The sequence below is a fragment of the Protomyctophum bolini genome, assembly GCF_963924005.1.
Source record: "Protomyctophum bolini genome assembly, chromosome: 3".
Taxonomy (NCBI): Eukaryota; Metazoa; Chordata; class Actinopteri; order Myctophiformes; family Myctophidae; genus Protomyctophum; species Protomyctophum bolini.
Window position 1 is genome coordinate 7,584,470 of NC_137864.1, and position 21,356 is coordinate 7,605,825.

General features: G+C 44.6%; 1 protein-coding gene across 1 annotated transcript; it reads right to left on the reverse strand.

Moving 5' to 3' along the window:
• Nucleotides 1–500: 500 nt before the first annotated feature.
• On the reverse strand, nucleotides 501–21,211 carry LOC308312009 (guanine nucleotide exchange protein smcr8a-like). The gene is made up of 14 exons (XM_080758858.1): nucleotides 20,811–21,211; nucleotides 20,006–20,123; nucleotides 18,794–18,870; nucleotides 16,392–16,559; nucleotides 15,293–15,863; nucleotides 14,254–14,681; nucleotides 11,533–11,680; nucleotides 10,336–10,457; nucleotides 8,739–9,023; nucleotides 6,602–6,897; nucleotides 4,667–5,348; nucleotides 3,970–4,221; nucleotides 3,037–3,146; nucleotides 501–1,024 (listed from the first exon to the last, which is right to left on the reverse strand). Exons 5-14 carry the CDS (start codon nucleotides 15,476–15,478, stop codon nucleotides 627–629), a joined length of 2,907 nt encoding a protein of 968 aa, XP_080614984.1. The 5' UTR covers nucleotides 15,479–15,863; nucleotides 16,392–16,559; nucleotides 18,794–18,870; nucleotides 20,006–20,123; nucleotides 20,811–21,211; the 3' UTR covers nucleotides 501–626.
• Between the last annotated feature and the right edge of the window lie 145 nt (nucleotides 21,212–21,356).

Below are 21,356 nucleotides of genomic sequence, written 5' to 3' on the forward strand. Positions count from 1 at the left end.
CTATGTGGGGGCGGTGGTGTTTCTGTGTGTGGAGGTGCACCACTGCTCTATGTGGGGGCGGTGGTGTTTCTGTGTGTGGAGGTGTACCCTGCTCTATGTGGGGGCGGTGGTGTTTCTGTGTGTGGAGGTGTACCACTGCTCTATGTGGGGGTGGTGGTGTTTCTGTGGAGGTGTACCACTGCTCTGTGGGGGCGGTGGTGTTTCTGTGTGTGGAGGTGCACCACTGCTCTATGTGGGGGCGGTGGTGTTTCTGTGTGTGGAGGTGTACCCTGCTCTATGTGGGGGCGGTGGTGTTTCTGTGTGTGGAGGTGTACCACTGCTCTATGTGGGTGCGGTGGTGTTTCTGTGTGTGGAGGTGCACCCTGCTCTATGTGGGGGTGGTGGTGTTTCTGTGGAGGTGTACCACTGCTCTATGTGGGTGCGGTGGTGTTTCTGTGTGTGGAGGTGTACCCTGCTCTATGTGGGGGTGGTGGTGTTTCTGTGGAGGTGTACCACTGCTCTATGTGGGGGCGGTGGTGTTTCTGTGGAGGTGTACCCTGCTCTATGTGGGTGCGGTGGTGTTTCTGTGGAGGTGTACCACTGCTCTATGTGGGGGCGGTGGTGTTTCTGTGGAGGTGTACCCTGCTCTATGTGGGTGCGGTGGTGTTTCTGTGGAGGTGCACGGGACTGTAGGAGAAGCTTAGGACGGGCGGGCCCACGCTCCCCACGTGGCGCACTCTAATGAGGTCGGACAGGAAGCGCATCACTCTCAGGTCGTCGTCGCTGCCGCAGAAGCCGCCGTGCTCCAGGAGGAGTTGGCTCCTCCTCCTCCTCTGTGCGCGGACATCGTCCTCCTCCTCCTTCCCGGCTTGGTGTAGAGGAGCATGGAGCAGGTCCTCCACGGAGGAGGAGGAGGAGGAGGAGGTGAAGGTGTGGAGCAGAGCCTGGCCGGCCAGCGCCGTCAGGCAGCTCTCCAGGTGCAGCAGGTAGGTGCTGCCCCTGTAGATGGAGCTGTGAGGGACAGCCAGACACTTGACCACGGAGCCTGCGGACGGACGGACGGTATACTGTTGTTTAGAGTTATAACCAAGATGAAATAAATAAGTTAAACTGGAATTTAGAAAATAATAATAATCCCACTATCAGAATTAGGTATTATCCCACCCTCAATGTCTTCACATATTGTACATTTTATATAAAACAGCATTCATTATGCAGGCACAATTTCAGCCACATCTTTTGTCCATTAGGCCCACTCTGCTGCCATCTGGTGCTGTGTGTGTGTAATATCATGTCATGGTTTTTTTTGCACTAGAATCGAGCCTCCAAACCAGTGTTGTTTTCGTCGACTAACACTATGGCAAAGAATGTTTGTCGACTACCTTTTTTCACTGACGGAAACTAAATGGAAAATAAATGAAAACTAATCTATGGTGATTACATGATTTAGTTTGATGGTGTTATATTTTCTTTTGTGTTTTTGTTGTATTGTTTATTTCCCCTTTTTGTGCAGTCTCTGTGCTTTTATTTCTTTATTGCACAGCGGCTCCCTTTGTCAACTTGTAGTCTTTTGTATTGTTCTTAATGAACTTTTAATCTGCTTAATCAATGACCTCTTCCATACAGTAAAGGATTCCAAGCTGGCTTCTTCCTTTCCTTGCATTGTATTTTTGTTCATTGGTATTGTCTATTGTTTATACCATGTGTTAAATAAATAAACCTAAAACTAAGGCTAAATATAATTGACAATTTCGTCAACAGATAAAAACTAGACTAAAATGTTAGGAAGGGACTAGAGGTCCGGTATAAGTCATTTTACACTTGGTTGCATGCTGAAAATAGCAGATCTACAAGCTCACGACGCGTTGCAGCGTGACGCGTTGTGAGCTTGTAGATCGGCAATTTTCAGCAAGTGTAAAATCAGCCATTACGACGGCATTAAAGCCTGACAAAATACATTTTAGTCGACTAAATCAACTGTAGATTTAGTCGACTAAAATCGCATGACATTTAGTCGACTAACACTAAAACATTCCAGATGACTAAAATCTGACTAAAACTAAATTAAGTCTCATTCCAAAGACTATGACTAAACAAAAATAGAAATTTGCTGCCCAAATCTACACTGCTCCGAACATTTTAATCAAAGGTAGGGTTAGTGATATTTCTTGATCAAAACGAAAGGTTTGTAATAGTAATCATTACTGTGTCTCTCCAGCTCTTTAATATGCAGATATTTTCAGGTAGCTGGCAATTTTTCAGCCAATCAGGAGATAGTACCCATTTATCAGCTTAAAATTGTCTTCCTGGACTACAATTCCCATAATGCTTTGGTGCATCCTTGTGGATAGGGGGAGGGCAAGGGGCCAGCTATGCACTCCAATGTTGAAGCGCTGGGCCCTAGTGGTAAGAGGAAGGACTGCAGGCGGACCCGTGGATTCTTGACGAGGAAACCCCGTGCAACCGAGCGCCCAATGTAAAGCCCAGGTGCACTCTGGGTGCACTTCCGCATTTGGACACCAAAATTTGGTGTCCAAATGCGGAAGTGAAATGCTGAATCAGCGAAAAGACGGTACTTCCGGCAGCCTTCCGGGTGCTTCAAAACGCCACTGAGCAACTTCCACTGACATGAATAGCGGAGGGGGCGGAGCTTCGCGCTAGTTTAGTCTCTATCCTTTTAATACTCTATGGGGGAGGGCTGTCTTACTGAGACAATGATGTAGTCCAGGAAGTAAGTGAGCCCAGTGTCCATGATATCAGAGACACTGGGCTCACTGCTCAAATCTAAAATATCTAAAACCGCATATTACACACATAAAAACCCCCAGGAAAGTGTTCTAAATCTTCTAAACGTCATTAACATAATATATTTTTTTGCAAAAAAAGGTGAAGTGTCCCTTTAAATTGGTAGCCATTGTATCGCAGGAAAGACTTTCCGTCAGGATGGAAACTGGGTAGGTAATTCTGTCTCTTCTCATGACAATATTGTCACCCACCCAGCAGTGGAACAATACAACTAAAACATGTACAGTATGCACATGTACAGTATGTACCAACCTTGGTATGACGGACAGCGCAGGGTCCTCTGGTCCAGATCCAGCACGGCCAGGTAGCGTGCGTACCTGGCCAGAGAGTTGAGCACGCCGCACGATGAGGTAGAGGACGACCTGTTCATCAGAGAGAGAGGGAGACCAGGTGTGAGGCGTGAGGCAATTCCTTTCCACATTTCTTCTACTCCAATGTTGATGATAAAATATGCAGCAATGTTTCACAAGCCATCCATCTTCAACCTTCAACAAGCAGTGGTTCAGGAACCATTTGTATTATTATATTATTATTTAAAAAGAATTCTAGCTTTTATTTTTTTAAATATATTTTTTATCCCACGATTTTGTAACCCATTTTTCACCCCTGTGTCAATCATCTAATGTGATCCTGGGCTCTACACACCCTCCGCCAACCTAGTCCCCCATATATGGGGGACAAGGGGAGAGCAACGGACATGAACTCATGCTTCCTTCATGCCTGAGTGTCAAGTTGCTCCTTTACACAGGGGGGAGTTCCTTTCCCCTCCATCAGGCGCCCCGGCTGGCCAGGGGGAGGCAGTTTAGTGACCAGGATTACTGCATGTTTTTGTGTGAGGGTACCTACCCTAGGGGACACAGGGAGAACATGCAAACTCCACACAGAAAGGACCTTTCGCCAAATTCTAGCTTTTAATTAAGAAATTAAATTAAACAAAATAAGAAAACTGTGAAAAGATTTGGTAACCACTACCATACGGTCGTTTCTCTTATCTATGCTTTGAATGGGAGCAAAAGCACAATCACAGAGGCTGATCAGGAGGCAGGAAAACGGACACTACCGTTTACAGCCCAGAGGAGAAAAAAGAAAAAAACGGCGACGGGGGTCATCAATGAATTATTATCTGTGGCCTTGCACACTTACAATGGATGAACGGATTATACATTTTGGACATGCGGTATATACCTGTGTACGCCGATAAGACGCCAGGCGAGGAGGTCGGTCAGCTGAAGGGGAGCGGTCAGACAGGGCAGCACCGCGTCGGCGCCCTCCGGGCCTCCGGGGGCGGGCACGAACAGGGCCAGGGCGTCCACCAGCTTCCGGACGGCGCTCTCGTCCCCTCCGAGCACCACCAGCGGCCGGCCGCTCAGCAGGCAGAAGACGGCGTGCTGCGAGAAGGAGTTCTGCTGCAGGAAGCGCAGCGCTCGGAGGGCAGCCCTGAATCGGAATCATATATTGTCACAAAAAAGTGGGTGAAATTTGTTTTCGGGGCATACTTCCAAATCGTCATTTTTCCACTAAATTAACCCATTTTGGGACGGGAACCTTTTTTTTGGTGTTAGCATTATGTTATAATATAGCTATTGAAAAATAGCAGATCTACAAGCTCGTAGCGTGCCACTCGGTGGCGCGCTACGAGCTTGTAGGCCTGCTATTTTGTTTTTATAATCGAAGAACGACTGACAAAGAAACATAGCTTTTTTCAGAAAACTGTCAGGGTTTAGAAGACAATTTTATAATCAGATCTCAGGTACAAAATGGGATAAAGAAATGGAAGAAGAGAGGGGGGGGAGGGGAATAAGTCAAGGCAGGAAAGAAGAAAGTTTGAGCGCTTTAACCCACAAAAAGTTTCACAAACGGCAACATATAGCTTATTATTTACCTACGCCTCCTGCCCGTCCTCTGGCCTCTGCGGTGGTGGTGGAACCTGTTGTGGGACGACGACAGGGAGGTGGGCTCCGAGGAGGAGGTGAAGCTGGCGCAGTCCGACGCCACCTCCTCGTCCACGCTCAGTAACCTCAGGGGAGGAGCGGCGAAGCGAGAAGGAGGCGGCCACAGGCTCACCTCTGGCAGGAGGAGCGTTGTTGTTGTTGTCGTTGTCGCAGGAGGAGCCACGTTCACGTGGAGTTCAGGCACCGTGGGGACCCTCTGGCAGCCGTCTTCCCGGACTTCATTACCCACAGTCCTTTGCTGCGCGGACTCTTCTCTCTCACCCGGAGACTCCATTCTCTGAACAGGCTCCTCCTCCTCCTCTCGCTGGCCGTCATTTCCCCCAGTCCTTAATTCCTCCATTGACTCCTCCTCCTCCTCCTCCTCCTCCTGCTCCTCGGCATCCAGGAACCCGCCGTCGTCGTCGAGCTGGTGCTCCTCCGCCTCTTCCTCCGTGATGGCGGTGAGGTCGTCGGGGACGATGGACTCCGTGGTGCTCAGGACCTCGATGCTGTCCTCGCTGTTGGCGCGCCTGGCGGAGGCACGCTGCAGCACCGCGTGCCTGGCGGTCCCCGCCTCCACCGCCGCTGGCAGTGCGCGCCTCGCCGAGGTGTCAAACATCCCAGCTGATGTTTCTGCAGGTTAAAATGAGAGTGAGAGAACACGTTTTGTCTTGTATATTATGAGACATTATGAAAGTGATTCTCAAAGATTTTGTGCTATGTATTCATTTGGCTAGCGGGCCCCCCCATCTGAATAGATTTTGCACCACGGACAGATATTACTAACTAGTTACAGTAGCTCATTTGATGTGATGGTAATAACTGAGTATCAGCCAAGTGTTATATTTCACAGAACTGGGCATGCCATAGGAGGGAGAGCCACTAATAATGTCGTCCCTTCCAAGTTCAAGACTGATAGTGGGATAAACTCATTCCTGTACACAGGGGCCGTGTCCTGGAATAGTTTATCTCGTAGACTTTAACACAGATTCTCAGTGTGTGTGTGTGTGTGTGTGTGTGTGTGTGTGTGTGTGTGTGTGTGTGTGTGTGTGTGTGTGTGTGTGTGTGTGTGTCTGTGGGGGTCCCTGCTAGTATAGGGGCTTGACTATAGACTCAGGGGGTCCCTGCTAGGGGCTTGACTATAGACTCAGAGGGTCCCTGCTAGCCTGCTAGGGGCTTGACTATAGACTCAGGGGGTCCCTGCTAGTATAGGGTCTTGACTATAGACTCAGGTCCCTGCTTAGGGGCTTGACTATAGACTCAGGTCCCTGCTTAGGGGCTTGACTATAGACTCAGGGGGTCCCTGCTTAGGGGCTTCACTTCACTTGGGAGAAGATGAGTTTCAACCTGGCATTTGCCAAGAAGGCACCATGGCAGAAGTGCTAGTCAAAGTGAAAACTGGCCAATAACAGCTATAATGAAGTTTGGGATAGCAGCGGCCACTTGTGTGTCCAAAGTGGCCACTGATACCCCAAACTACAAAGAGGACTATAGCTTTTAACGGAAGAATCACACCCAGTGTGAAGTGAGCGGTGCAGGCACGCTCTCTACGAGCTTGTAGGTCTGCTATTTTTGAAAAATCGAAGAACCACTGACATAGAAACATAGCTTTTTCACAAAACTGTCAGGATGTAGAAGACATTTTTAGAATCTGATCTCAGGTCAGAATGGGTTGGTATATAGCCATATACATACATGGACACTGGTGCTGCTATAGACAGACACATAGACACACTCGGTCAAACGTTGGAGCCGCTTTCGACACTCAAACGTGAAAGCAGTGACCGTAATGTTGCCCAACAACAGCATTCATAACTAAGCAGAATGTGACGCCTGATGCATCCCTGCTGGTCATCACATGGGGACACCAAGGGGGCGGGTCATACCGTAGACGGCCTGCTGGGTGCGATACGACCTCTCGGTGCCGAGCACTTCGATGCTGTCGCCACTGCTCACACTCCCCGTCATCATCATCTCAATGGCGACGTCGGGGTCGGGGGTCACCGACGCTGACCCCGAACCCTCGTCGTCCCCCTCCTCCTCCTCCGCGGCCTCCATCTTGATGGGGATCTCCTCCACGCAGGAGTGGAAGGAGTCCAGGCTAGCCGGAGAGGCCACCAGCGGCACCTCCAGGCACTCTCTGGCTCCTCCTCTCGACCTCCGTGGATCCGACGACAGCTCTCTGCAGGGATGTTATTCATTTAAGCAATATTACACGAGAGGGTGTGGGTTAACGTGATTATTGCCCACGACAGGGATGCAGTCAGGAACGAGACGAAGTCGAGTTCCGCAAGCATCACTGAAGTTCTACCACAGTTACCCTTAAAACTAATAAAATCGCTGAAAGAATATATTCTTTTAATGACAGATGTAGTCACTACGACCACAAATGTCCCAAGAAACTAGCTAGCCTATAGCCACCGAGTTTGCTAGCGCTCTGGGAGAACAGAGCAGCTGAATTCTTTGTTTTGAGTAGGTGTTGATTTAAGGCGAGACACCCCAGGTGAATAGGGAAAAAAAGTTAAATAATAGCTATCACAATGAAACTTCTCCAGTTGATTACTTATATTAAAACTAAGATTTTTTGTATTACAAGTTTTCTGAAATTTTATGTTTAAATATGCAAATTAGGCATTATATGCGCTAATTTGCATACATTTCGGGACGATAAATCTGAAGATCGGATAAAGCCAGGTTCAAAATTATCCTTTCATTTTGTTGACACAGAGACAAAGAAAATTACACATGGGATTTTTGATATCTCTAATTATCACTCCACAAATCAGAAAATAGTGTCAACAGGCATAAAAAACCCAATTTTCGGCATGTTTTTGGTATAAAATGTGATGTAAATCAGGCTGTGAATGATATATCAACAAATCCATGTGTAAATGTCTGCGGAATATAGTTTTGAATAAGACTGGAAAGTTTGGTGTATGTGAGTTCAACTGAAGTGGAGATTCTTTAAAGATTTGTATTGTAAAATTCCAAAACGTTTTATTTGAAGCCACTATTTTGAGACAAAATATCTCATCCAAACCTTGGCAACAACATATAATGGCATATATCATTGGAAAGGTCTGGACCTCAAGCTGACTGTGGTCTGATCCAAATATGGTCACTTCCTTTGTACCAACAACCAATCATGAAAATAGAGATGGTGGCTTTTCACCCCGAAAAACGAGTTGTCATTGGCTAAAATAAACTATCCAACTAAACATCTAAATCTGTATTTTTAATGTGTATTTTGCTTTAGTTTGAAAGAAAACATGTTTAGGAAGCAAAATAGCAAAAAAAAAAGAAAAATCATGATTTCACCTGGGGTGTCTCACCTTAACCCACGGCTAGAAGGCTGTTTCAACCAATCAGATTGCTTCCTCGAAATGTGGTGTTGAAGTGATACCGTGTTACTTTCTTCAAATTAACTCGATGACTGACGCGATTTCTCGTGTTTAGGAATTTTACCCATCTGTGCCAATGATGACAAATCTCGTCATTATTATTGATTCGGAAAGATATCGTGTCACTTTCCGCTGTGGTCAGTCAATGAATTATTTCCCGTCCGTCCACTTCCATTATAAGTGTGATCTTTAGCTGTGTTTTTCTCGGGAATTGAGGCTCAGATTGAGGCGATTGAACAGAACGTCGGCGCTGCTATAAACGTTATGCTTCACTGGGCAAATACATTTTTGGTCATACTCGCACCTTGACAGGCATGCAGCAGAGATTCCATGCATTTATAGAGATGTCGTGTAGTGGTAAGGAAAGGAAAGGTACTATGTTTACCCAGGGTAACTGGACTAAGCTCAAGAACTTGTTTACAGCCAGGCCCTGCTCATAGAACATTTCATAGTAGAGGTTCAATGCCTTGTCCAAGGGCACTTCAGCGGTGGTAATTTTTAACGTGCCGGTCCGGGGATACGACCTAGCGACCTTCCGATATCAAGACCGCTCCGCAAACCGTTCGGCCACCGCTGCCCGCTGTAAACTAGTCGGTGGCCGTAAGTAATTCAAAATTCTGACCTAGCGTCTCTTTCCCTCTCGTCGTCCTCCTCGCAGCAGTCCTGCTCGGACCGGGGCCACAGGTCAAACAGGAAGTTGGTGAGCTCCAGCCTCCGGGACAGCGTGCGCGTGAGGCGCGCGGTGTGCAGGGCGCCGTGAGCGCCGCGCAGCCGGCGCTCCGTGTCCGCCAGCTGCTCCAGGGTCAGCGTCAGGAAGTAGGCGTCGCTGAGCTCCTCCAGAGGCTTCAGGCGCCGCTCAAACCGCCGGGGAGGGGAGGAGCTATGGAGGGGCGAGGATTTGGGTTTATTATTAGTTCGTTTTTATTTTCGTTTTTTATATTTTGCTTTTGTTTTGGCTCCAACCATCCGAGTTGCGCAAGCGCCTTCTTTATTCAGCTATGCGTGTCCACTGCTATGATTTTGGAATATCATAATATTTTAATCCTATAGTTTTAGGCCTGACGTCGAAATAAAATGAAAGAATATATATTCAAAGATTTGTGCCGCATTTTTACGATTTTTCAAAAATAGCAGACCTACAAGTTTGTAGATCTGCTATTTTTCAAAAGCTAAAATATAACATAATGCTTAGTTAAACCACCAAAAGGGATTCCCGCCCAGAATGGGAAAGAAGCACTATTTTTTACCTACCTTCATACAATTGGTCTTCACTAATGCTCATTATAAGATGCTGGCACCATTAAAAAAGCCTTGTATTTTTGTTTGTGTATCAATGCGGCACTATGTAACTTTTTCTAATGAATACAATGTAATTTAGTCCAATCTGTATGGTAGAATATTTTAATACAATATAACTTATCCAATTGGGGTGGTCGTATTTTGTCTCCCTGCTCTTCTATTGAGACATTTAGATAGATGGTGCCAAAGGTCATGTCTCACCTAGACACAGGATCTGACATGAATGTTGACCTGATAGTCAAGATTTAATTTATCCCCTGAGCAGGTAGGCAGGCTCTATTAGCTCAATGGTAAAAATGTGAGCACTTTGTGCCGGAAACCGTTTGAATCCAGGGTAGAAGAGGAAGGTTACACAGTGGTGCTTTAATTTGTTTAACTGAGAATACTTTCTTAAGGGAGTAGTTCACCCAAAGATGGACTTATTTTCTATCAAATTACTCACCCCATGAAGCCTTGAATGCATAGAGATTTTTTTTTGTCGCAATCCTAAGTCAATAATTTGATGAACGGTGGAGTCTACTGGTACTATTGACCGATGGACCGGTCATGAACTTATTGGAATGCGACAAAACAACAAAATCTCCATGAATTCAAGGCTTCATGTGGTGTGTGTAATTGAAAGAAAATACCGTTTTCGTTTTTTACTTTTCAAGATGGGAACCCGTTTTTGGGTTGTTGTTGTTGCTATGTACAGAGTCAGACTAGTATATAGCAACATAATGTTTTTGTAATTTTTGAATAAATATTAGAAGATAAAAATACTTTTTCTGTCCTTTCTGAACCTCACCCCTGACAAATACATAAAAATATGACACAAAAAACTAAAACACAAAAGATAATACTAAACTAAAGTAGAGTTCAAAAAGCAACAAAACTAACCAAAATTATTCAAACTAAAATTAAAGTGTAAAAAGAATAACCTTGGTGGGGGGGAGGGGCAGGGCGAGGGTGTCAGTGTCCCGGGCGGGTCAGCCAGGCTGTCGGACGGGTCGTATGGCAGGAAGTCAGGCTGCTTCAACTTCCTGTTGGGGTAGGAAGTGACCTGGTGGCGAACAGTGAATCAAACTAAGCGATTTAATTCGATTCATAACAATAATCAATAATCGATTATTTAAATTAAATAATCATTGAATAATCGATCCCAATTGTGAGCATTATACAGTATAGGCAAAATTGTTCAGAATTAGGTAAAGTAGCGGGTCTACAAGTAATTGATCCATATTTTAACTTTTCGTGTTTTTTTGAAAATGAACGTGCTAGTTGATACTACAGCGTCACACAAAATCATCAAAAGTAGCAGATATAGAAGCTCAAAGCTTTGTTGTTTGTAGATCTGCTACTTGAATTTGAATCCTAAAAAGTAACAGTTTTGGACATATGAGGTTTCCACCCAACAGAGACGATAAAACGAATCTCTCACAAGATAGAATCTGCCATCGCCACTGCCATGAACATGTAGTTGTTGTTAGTATAGGAAATAAAAAACACAGAAGCACCCAGGAGGAAATGGAGGAGGGGAGGAGACAAACAAAGTTCCTGTTTCAACACAACAAAGGCACACAACACACTTCAAATGTTACAAAACCGATAATCACCAGTTAGGTTACTTATCAAGATGACCTTTATTCGACCAGTATTCTGACAGCCTACTGGCTGAGATTAGGAAACACAGAAGTGAAACTGACTTAGAGCCGATTCATACTCCTATTTTACTGCTGTTTCGGCGCTGTAGTGCCGAAATGATTTCGGCTCGTCAGAAATTTTCAGTAGCACCGAAGAGACGACTTTAGGACTGTACCGGCCCCCCCGAACCTCAAATGACGTCACATTGTAGGCTCTACAGAGCCGAACCGACTTTTATTCGTCTATAAAATAGGAGCATGAATCGGCCCTTACATGGCCGGTTAAGACTGATATGAGGTTAGGGGACTTAAGCGGTCGGTTAAAACTGATATGATGTTAGGGGAGTTACATGGCCGGTTAAGACTGAGTTGGTGCCTATATATATATATATATTTATATATATTTTTTAACCTGCATCTCTGGGGGTGCCGGTGGCCTAGTGGTTCAGGCGCAAACCGCTATGGACACCATAGCTATAAGTGTAAAAGACGTACCTGGCGGAGGAGTTCTCTGTGGTCCAGGATGGAGTGCTCCACTGCAGCCAGCTCAGAGGGCTCATCTCCCACGTCCATGAACTCATCTGTGTCTGCTGCTGCTGGAGGCTGGAGCTCTGCTGCTCTCTGCAGAGTCAAACGCTTGTACCTGTAACCAAACATTTAGAAAATAAAGGATTTTCAAGTTGGGACGCCCAGTTTGTGCCACGCATTGGCACCCACTTTGAGAAGCTCTGCATTAGCCACAGATCCCAATCGACACAAAAAAAATTGAACGAAATGGACCCCATAAGGATCCATTTGGTTCCATCTGTACACAAGAAACGTCACACATTCCACATTGGCTGTGCCTGCCTGCACACACACACACACACACACACACACACACACACACACACACACACACACACACACACACACACACACACACAAGTCAGCCTACATACAGAAGGGTGACAAATGAAAGGGAAAGAAGTGTCATGAAGTGTGTCATTGTGTCAAGGTGCAGGGTCACCACGAGCCAACAGAACAGCTTCAATGCACAGTGACATACGTAGATCCTACAAGAGACTCTGGGGAACTAACAACACATTATTCACTGATGATGATGATGATGATCGCTGACATGTAAGTGGCAACTTATTGTAAGATATGATAATAGTTACGCAAGTATTCAGACAAGACAGGTCTGAACAGTTTGACACAATATCTTGAGAAAGATAAACATTGCATTTAAATATACTTCCTTTAGCTATTTGCCAGTTAGTTGTCCAGATCTTTTCAAATTATTGAGATATTAAATATCGGAAACCAAAACGTATAAGTTGGCCAAAACATTAAGTTAGTCAAATAAATATTATACGGTTATTATTATATAATATATATATTTAAAAAATATATATATATTATGAGTGGGCCTTGATTGACTTTCTCTGAACTTCGTTCGGCATTGGAAAGCCCACATTTCACCCCTTTTTAAAGAATCAATTAGTCAAGAAACATAATTGGACCATGAAGTCGAATTATTCCACTTATTAATAGGAAACCACTTTCAAAACCTGGCATCACTTTTCAAACTTCCATTTCAGCATGCATGTCATGGTAGGCAACACAACACATGTTTAAAGAATTGCAAAAATTGCAGATAAGCTCACATTGCATCACAAATCACAATGTGTTGTGTTGTGAGCTTGTAGATCAGCTATTGTCATGACACTACTATACAACGAACTACACGATAGGGCTTAAGTGGTTCACCAGGCTAGTTGATTTAGTCGACTATAAGAGAATCTGTGAGAATGTTTTCACTGTGATACATTAATAATACAAAAAGATGTTGATGAGTACAACTATGTATATTATACCCCTCATTCATCCTGGAAGAGACTTCTCCCATCAGGACAGAATAGAAAGGTTTCATCACAGGATACTTGTACAACATGGCTCGGCAAGGCTTACTTATTAAGGTCACGGGCAATGTGCTTTCAACCACAGTTACCAGCACTATTTACTTGAGTCTCTGTTCCTGGAAACAGTAGCCAGAAGCAGTTTTTGTCACTGAAGCTCCTTCTGTCCTTGCCTCAATAATGAACCGTCTTTTATAACCACATGGATCTTTATCAATTGTCAACTTTCCTTATCAACATTATTGCCACTGTTGGGCAGAAATGTGTATGTCTAAAAAAACCTTGATACTTTTCAGTATTAAAAAAAATAACCTGTGTTCCAATGGATCCACTGTAGTTGATGTTTAGCTCTTGTTAATAATACTTGTTTAGCTCTTGTTAAAACCCAGACAGACTTAACCACTTCCCCCTTCACTTTCAAATGTTGAAAATATGAAGGTTTCTGCCTCTGAGAATAAACAATATTTGCATCATTGCATGTATGCATCCATCTTGTGTGTATCGTCTGTTACTTTTCAGGATTCAAATAAAATAAATAGCCAAAATAGCAGATCGACAAGCTTGGAGCGCATCGATTTGCGCCACGTTTCGAGCTTGTAGATCTAATGATCCCCGAGCGCGGCATGGCTGCAGCTCACCGCTCCTTGGCTGCGGCTCACCGCTCCAAGAGATGGGTCAAATGCGGAGAACAACAAGAACAAACGTGTTTGACAAATGGCACGACTTTGACTTTGTACTATGATCAAGAAGGCAGGGCGTTAAGTTATGAAAAAACACACAAAAAGTTAGAATATGGAGATAAGAGGTTCCTGCCCGACAGCGACGATATGTGATGTATGCATCCATCTTGTGCTACTCCATGTGCGTATCTTACTCCAGCTCTCGTACTCTCTCTATGGCCCGGGCTACACTGGGGACTGAATTGGCTCCGCAACTATGCTACTATAATTAATGGAACCCGTCTGTGGTGCACAGGTTGTGCTCTATTTTTCGCGTGTCCGCAGTCCTTCACCTCACCTTCAGAGGGAAAAAAAAACAGGAAATACGTACCTACCCTAGGGGACACGGGGAGAACATGCAAACTCCACACAGAAAGGCCCTTTCGCCAACCCCGCCGTCGGGTATGGGCACTAATGACGCGGAGGAGGAAACACGCCGCCAGCACCCACAGCGTCCCGAGCGGGAATCGAACCCAGGACCTTCTAGCTGTGAGGCGACAGCACTACCAACTGTGCCACCGTGCCCCTACTCTTGTACTCTATGTGTGTATCTTACTCCAGCTCATGTACTCTTGTACTCTATGTGTGTATCTTACTCCAGCTCTTGCAGTCTCCGCTGCAGCTCCTTGGCGAAGGCCCGGCGGTTGCCGGTCTTCAGGCTGTCGGAGGCGCGAGAGAAGCACGCGGAGAGCTCAAGGAAGCAGTGCATCAGCTTGTCCTGGTCCGAGGACACGTAGGCCATGCAGAACGGACGCACCATGCCGCGCGCCTCCAGGTCGTACAGGGTCAGGTGGTGGACGTAGGCGAAGGCGCCGTCCGCCGAGTCTCCCAGCACCACCCGGGAGTCCTCGCTGAAGCTGAGGCGGGGGCCACCGCCGGCGCCCGTCATGGTGTAGTGGGCGGTGGGCCCGGGGCAGGACGCCTGGTAGTCCACGGACATGAGGCGCACGGAGAAGTGGTTGAGGTCGAACGTGCCGAGGACCCTGGGGTCGTCCGGGATGGTCAGCAGCGGCTGGGGTCCCACCTGTAGTAGGGGACAAACACAGTGACCGTTTTAGAAATGGTAAATGCTGGCGTTTACTATATATAACGCTGTGTGCGAACACAGCAGCCAGATTTGTGAACCATTGTGTTTCCTGCATCTGTCCCAAAAGTGAATGCAAAAACTTGAAAGATATGGTATTTGACTTGTTTCAAAAAGCAAACTTGAAGACTTATCTTTTCTCATGCCAAGAAAGCTCCTTTGAATTGAAATGTATTACTTTCACACAAAGTAACATTCACACAAAGTATAAGACATAGGGCTTAAAGGGGAATACCACTAATTTTCAACATTTTACTATGTCATATACCTTAGAGCTCTTGTGTGGAAATAATTAAAAAGTCCCCCTGGAGGTCTGGAAAAAATCATTAACATGACATCAAGATGTGATTCACCATGTTAATGATTATTTTTCAGGCAGAATGGGGGACTTTTTTATTATTTCCACACAAAAGCTCTAATGTATATTAATGACATAGTACAATGTTGAAAATGAGTGGAATGCCCCTTTAATCAAATTCTGGCTAAATTGTAAAACGATGAATTGTAAATTGTACAAAAACAAATTGTACAAAAACACCGTTCACGTTCACCTGCTCCGAGAACTCGGCCACCAGGATGAAGTCTCGGTGGAAGTGAGCGGCGGTGCTCCAGGGGTCCGCCGAGGGGAACAGAGGGACGGACAGCTCCTCTGGCAGGACGTCCTCCACCACCTCCACCCCGTCGTCCCCAAAGCCCTCCGTACCGGTGAACGCCAGCAGGTCCGGCGACCCGATCATCCTTCCTTCAGTCGGAGTTGAAGGGTCAATCCATGTGCAGCAGTGGAGTGGCTCAGCCTCAGAGCCTAATATCTCCCCTTGCCAAGGGGATGGAATCCCCCCTATAGGCTAGAGGATAAGGTGTTGGGTTTTCCACACGAAAGACCCCAGTTTCAAATCATGGGTGTTACACACATGGCCTCATTAAGGCCTCTTTGATAGGCTAATAGATCAATCCTCTTGATCTATAACCACCACAACTGTGTTTGAGTTTTGGGTTTAGATAAAAACTAAATCTTTGAGTGATGACAAAGTGAGATCAACTCATTGGATGGTCATTTAATGTGGTGTTGGTGGTCCTGTGTGGTCCCATGCAGGCAGCTTCTGTTCACTCCTGTTCAAACTCCTGTAGGATACAGAAAAGTATACCATCAAGTAAATAAAGTGATATTGTTCCGTTAAAAAAAAAACCTGAGCTTCCCCAGGACCCCATACCTTCAAGTATTCTGAAGTAGGCCTAGCCTACAAATTACAAAGTACATTTCCCAGTTTTAGATAAGGCCATATTATAAAGATTTATTTGTCCCAAAAATAGTTAGACTCCATAATATATTTGTAAGTTTCAAAAGTGCAATATTTCTAGTTGAAAAAAATATATAATTATTATCATTAAATAAATAAAACTTTTGTTAGGTCAGTATAGCCTACAGTAGGCTCGCCGCTCTCAAGCTAAATGTACAGTTTACTGTACAGTGTCAGTCCACCACTGCCCCTGTAGTGAGTCAGCTGTTATAGCGCTATAACATAGAAATAGAGAATTAAACGTGTTGCGCAGTTCACTTTAATATGGAAAGATCACTTTATAATTTTGAATCCACTTGAGCATTAAATTATCCCCCGCCCGCCGCCCACTATAACTATAATGAATACAAACCTTTTAGCTCGTTTGAAGAAATGGAACTCTTCCAAGAAGTGCAGCAGCAGCAACAACAGCAGCAACAGCCAATAAATAAGTCGTGGGTGGCGTAAACAAACGGCCACTTGGAGAGTAATCCGAGAAGCGAAAGTTCTCCGTCACGCAGACGCAGATCACACGGTCAGCCTGTGTAGAACAAGACGGGGGTTTAGTTTCCTCTTTTCATTTCAACTCCGTCTATATATATACTTTCTTCTGATTCTGAACTGCACCAAATAACAGTCTCTTCGAATATTATGCAGTCTGACCGGCTGCGGCATAATTATGATACCATGCACGTACTCTAAAACCCTACCTAGCCATGTGACTGACAGACAGCTGGTGGTGGTCAGGACTCAGCTCTGTTGTCAGTGTTGTGTCACACTTGTTCGGCTGCTGTCTTTAAGAGGTGCTTTTGGCGTTACACCGAGATTGGTGAACTAGAGAATCCGGTGACCCTGCGGGGTCGCTGTTTTGTTGGTTTCATGTGTGACAGGCCTGCAGCTAGGGCTAAACTCTGTCACTGTCACTCCGCCAAAGGACTTTTATTCTGTTAATTTGATTATACTTTATTTATTAACAGTTGCCAAATTAAGTACAGTGGTACGATATACAAATGGTGCAAAAAGGATAACACAAAAAAAACCTTGTCTTGTTTAGCCTATTTAATTCAGCATCGTGAAAACAAGTAAGAAACTACAACAACTGGGACTTAATTGACTCATATCAGGGAGTTACTATTTGTATGGGTTTTTTTATTAATAAGATACTAACTCAAAAGCCAATCAAATCTTTAGGTGAGGCTGGCGAACCTGTAGTTTATCTTTCGACAAATTCGACAGAATGCGAGATCTTGAGCCACAGTATTAGATTAGGGCACCGACCTGGTTGTAACAGCGGCGCTCTACAGCCAAACCAATTGTGGGCGGGTTAACTTTATGAATGAATTCCTCAGAACACAACCACAGACAGACTCGTAAACTATCCAAACGTTTATTTAGTGTTAATGTAACGTCCATTTATCACCTGACTTTGCCATTGTAACAACGAGCAAGAGTCGTCTCTACACATTCTATGCAAACATAAAAAGACCTGTTTAATGTTAGTAACTGTATCAAAATATTGATTTTAATTTAAAAAATCATAAAAAGTATATCGATGTGTAAACAACAAATATCGTATAGGCTATCGTTTGACTTTGTATCGTATATCGTTTTGCAATGGAAATAATCGGTATCGAATCATTTTGCAATGGACATAATCAATTAAGCAATACTAGTCTACTTGTGCATAGCATTGCCTGGCGACTGTGTTTTGAGGGGAGTTGAGTTTGTTGGTATTCAACCAATGACATCAGCCTGACCGCAATTTGTTCTTATTAGCGGATGACTTGGCTCTGCTGGTCTCAGACAGGGACAAATTGCAGGTTGAGAAAGCCCTCAGCTCTGAACTCGGCAGAATCTGCACCTGGCCCACTGCACAAACTATCATTACATCTGGCCTATGGGTAAAACTGAATCCATTCTCTTTGGGTCAAATAAAAACCTTATCAAGGCTGACGGCTTTACAGTCAAAGTAGGAGGTGACAATGTTTTAGAATTGATTTTAAGATTGTATTGCTTGTTTTTCTCAAAGCCAAGCCAGCTTATACATCTGTGATCTTTGAACTCACTATAAGCCAGGCCGCTGACTGAGTGAGATCATCAAGCAAAGTATTGCCTTGTCACAAAGGGGGGACCAGGCTTTTGCCGTAGGCTATGGACTCCTTGGTTGTGGAACTCACTGCCTGGGGACCTGAGGCATGCAGGCAAAGGCAGTGTCCTCTTCTAACAACACACCCTTTTTTTTCCAATGGAAAAAATAATTGACATTCAATGCTATTTTTCCACTAATTCATCTGAGTCTATTAATCAGAGTCGTCTTATTTTGATCGTTATTTTTATTGTTATTAGTATACAGTTATCTTAGAGGCAAATGTGATAAAATGGCAACTAATGTAATAAAAAAATCACACCCGTGTGAACTGAGTGGTGCAACTCCCCTCTCCCCAACCCCCCTCCTCTCTCTCTCTCTCTCTCTCTCTCATTAGCAGGCAACAGTGCAGCACGTGCAGCACTATCTCTCTCTCTGTTTCTGGCACAACAGCAAATAGTTGAACCAACACATACTGTAGGTGAACACGGACATTGCTGTTCCTTGGAGTGGTTGCACCACTCAAAAAACTAGATTTTTGTAAGAATACTTTGAAGACTAACAGGAGAACTCATTCAAGGTTTCTTCGACTATGCATGCACCTCATGGTATGGCACCACAAATGTCCTAAAAACAAGGCTCCAGAGATATCCCAAAACAAACTGGTCGGCCTCACTCTTAAAACTCACCTCACCCCTGCTCATTTTGATAGGTTGGGATGGCTTAGGGTAGACGTTACGTCAGAGTACAGCAACTTGCAATGGGCCTGGTCTACAAGACAGTGAATACACTCTATACACCACAAAGACAGCCATGTAGGCCTACCTGTCAAACTACTTCCTGAACGTCAATGCCAGCATCCACAATCACATCGCCAGAGGGAGCGCCAAACCATATTTGTCTCAAACAAGGGGTTAAAATGTTGCCCCTATGACACAAAAATGTGGCACGCCCTACCAACAGTTGTAAATGAATGTGAATCTCTACTCTCCTTCAAAGCCGCTCTCAAAGAGCACTCACGGGCGGCTGCAATTCGTAACTGGCCCCAGTAAAAAAAGTCAAAGTCCACCCCTTTATTGTACATATTATTGTGACCATAGGTTTCCCATGATTTCCCATCAGTCGTGTCACACATCATGTCACGCCTCCATATATGGCCACGCCTCGTGACACGTCACGCAACCATATATGGCCGTCTACATGAAGATCACGACACGGACCTCATCAAACCCTGGATAGCCAGCCCCATACATGGAGAAGACCATATGTTGATCTGACCTTAAGACACGCTTCATATATGGCCAGTACAGAATTCATTCCATATGTTGATCTGACCCTCTATCCCAGCGCTCGCCCAGCAGTATGCCGTCACTAAGGCGATCTCGCCCTCAGGACGTCTTACTGGTTTATTTTTCTTTCTAACTTCTTATACACTTTTGCAGATTATAGTACTGTATATTTATATGTCATTAAATGTTCAGATGACTTGAATATGAAGGACCCCAATGGAAACAAGCCATAGTGCTTTCTTGGGTTATAAAATCTCTTAACAGACCTTGTATTGAACTGTTTTCTGCAAACTGTTAAAGTATTCAAAGAATCAATTACAATTAGGAAATATGCAGCCCTATATGCTGTGCATTTATGTAAAGACAAAATAATGCATAAACGTGTATTATATTATTAACATCATTAGCCTACATTAAAGAATAAGAGTACAGGCTGAACATGTTAGAGTTTAGTTATTAAGTTAACAAGCAATGAGAAGAGGAATTAATAATCCTTTCATTTCTATTAGCACTGTAAATCCATTGCATCAGCTGATCTGTGACTACTATGCATCACTTTAAATCTGGCTGCTGCCCCACAGCATCACATGTCTTACTCACAGTAAGACTTACTTTGTGTAAGCCTCAAGTCTGGGCATCTTTCCAAGATTATTCTGCTTATACATCCACGTATGACGCCGGTGGTGTCACGTAGTCTATGTGAAGTTCACATACCTTTCTCACTGCTGGGCTGCCTGCAATTAATACAGTGATTGTTAAATTAAGAACAGGAATGCAAATAAGTGCAATAAGAAAAAGATATCCTCTCACAACCACTGACCGCAAGAGCCAACATTCATAACAGCATTCATACGGTGTTATTAACAACTGCATGTAATACAGGGACCTACTGTACAAGACTTACATCATAATTTAAATGGTTACTTTACCCAAAGGAGGCAAGCTACAGGCTGTAAAATAGGAGTAAACCTTTTTAAATAAAAACAATTGCCACATTAAAACCTCCAGTGAAGTATATATTTTATGTCTAGACTTCATTACTGCTATACTGGGTCTACAACCCTGAAAAGTTTCTGCAATGTCTTCTGTATAGCTACAATTTAGAGGTGGGAAGAACAATTATTTATGTTTATTTTATGGTAAATGTAGGGCATATAACACACACACACACACACACACACACACCAGTAAATATAAATGAATACCCTACTCACACTATAGTGTCTTACAAAACGATCAAAAATAGAAGATCAGCAAGCTGGAAATGTGGCCCGAAGTGATACGTTTTGAGCTCGTCAATCTGCAACTTTGAATCCTGAAAAGTAAACATTTCCACCCAACAGAGACAATATGCATTTTTTTAAATGAGTGATAACAAAAGAAATAAATCAGACGAGGCCATGTATGGGAACTCAACTTGCCTACCGCTCATTCCTGGTCAGGTGCAAGTGCGACTCACTTGCCTTGCTGCTATTGGTGTGGCTGCCCAGTTTGGAGGAGCTCTACACAGCTGCAGCACATCCCGAGGATGATCAAAGACCCCACACACGCCCTGATAACAGTCTATTCAAACTGTTGCCATCAGGGAAGCGGTATCGGCGCCTCAAGGGGACACGGTGGCACAGTTGGTAGTGCTGTCGCCTCACAGCTAGAAGGTCCTGGGTTCGATTCCCGCTCGGGACGCTGTGGGCGCTGGCGGCCCTTTCTGTGTGGAGTTTGCATGTTCTCCCTGTGTACCCTAGGGTTGGTACCCTCACAAAAAACATGCAGTAATCCTGGTCTCTAAAATGCCTTCCCCTGGCCAGCCGGGGCACCTGATGGAGGGGAAAGGAACTGGTTGGAATAACGTGCTCCTTCCACGTGCTACGTCCAACCAGGGAAACTCCCCCCCGTCAGGTGAAAAGGAGCAACTTGGACACTCAGGCATGAAGGAAGCATGAGTTCAAGTCCGTTGCTCTCCCAT

Excerpts from the sequence above, each read along its gene's own strand:
- LOC308312009 (XM_080758858.1), bottom strand. The coding sequence starts at position 15,478 with ATGATCGGGTCGCCGGACCTGCTGGCGTTCACCGGTACGGAGGGCTTT. Across the intron at positions 10,458-11,532 it reads ACAGAGAACTCCTCCGCCAG|GTCACTTCCTACCCCAACAG; the intron begins GTACGTCTTTTA and ends GTTCGCCACCAG. Across the intron at positions 4,222-4,666 it reads AGGACGGGCAGGAGGCGTAG|GGCTGCCCTCCGAGCGCTGC; the intron begins GTAAATAATAAG and ends ATTCCGATTCAG.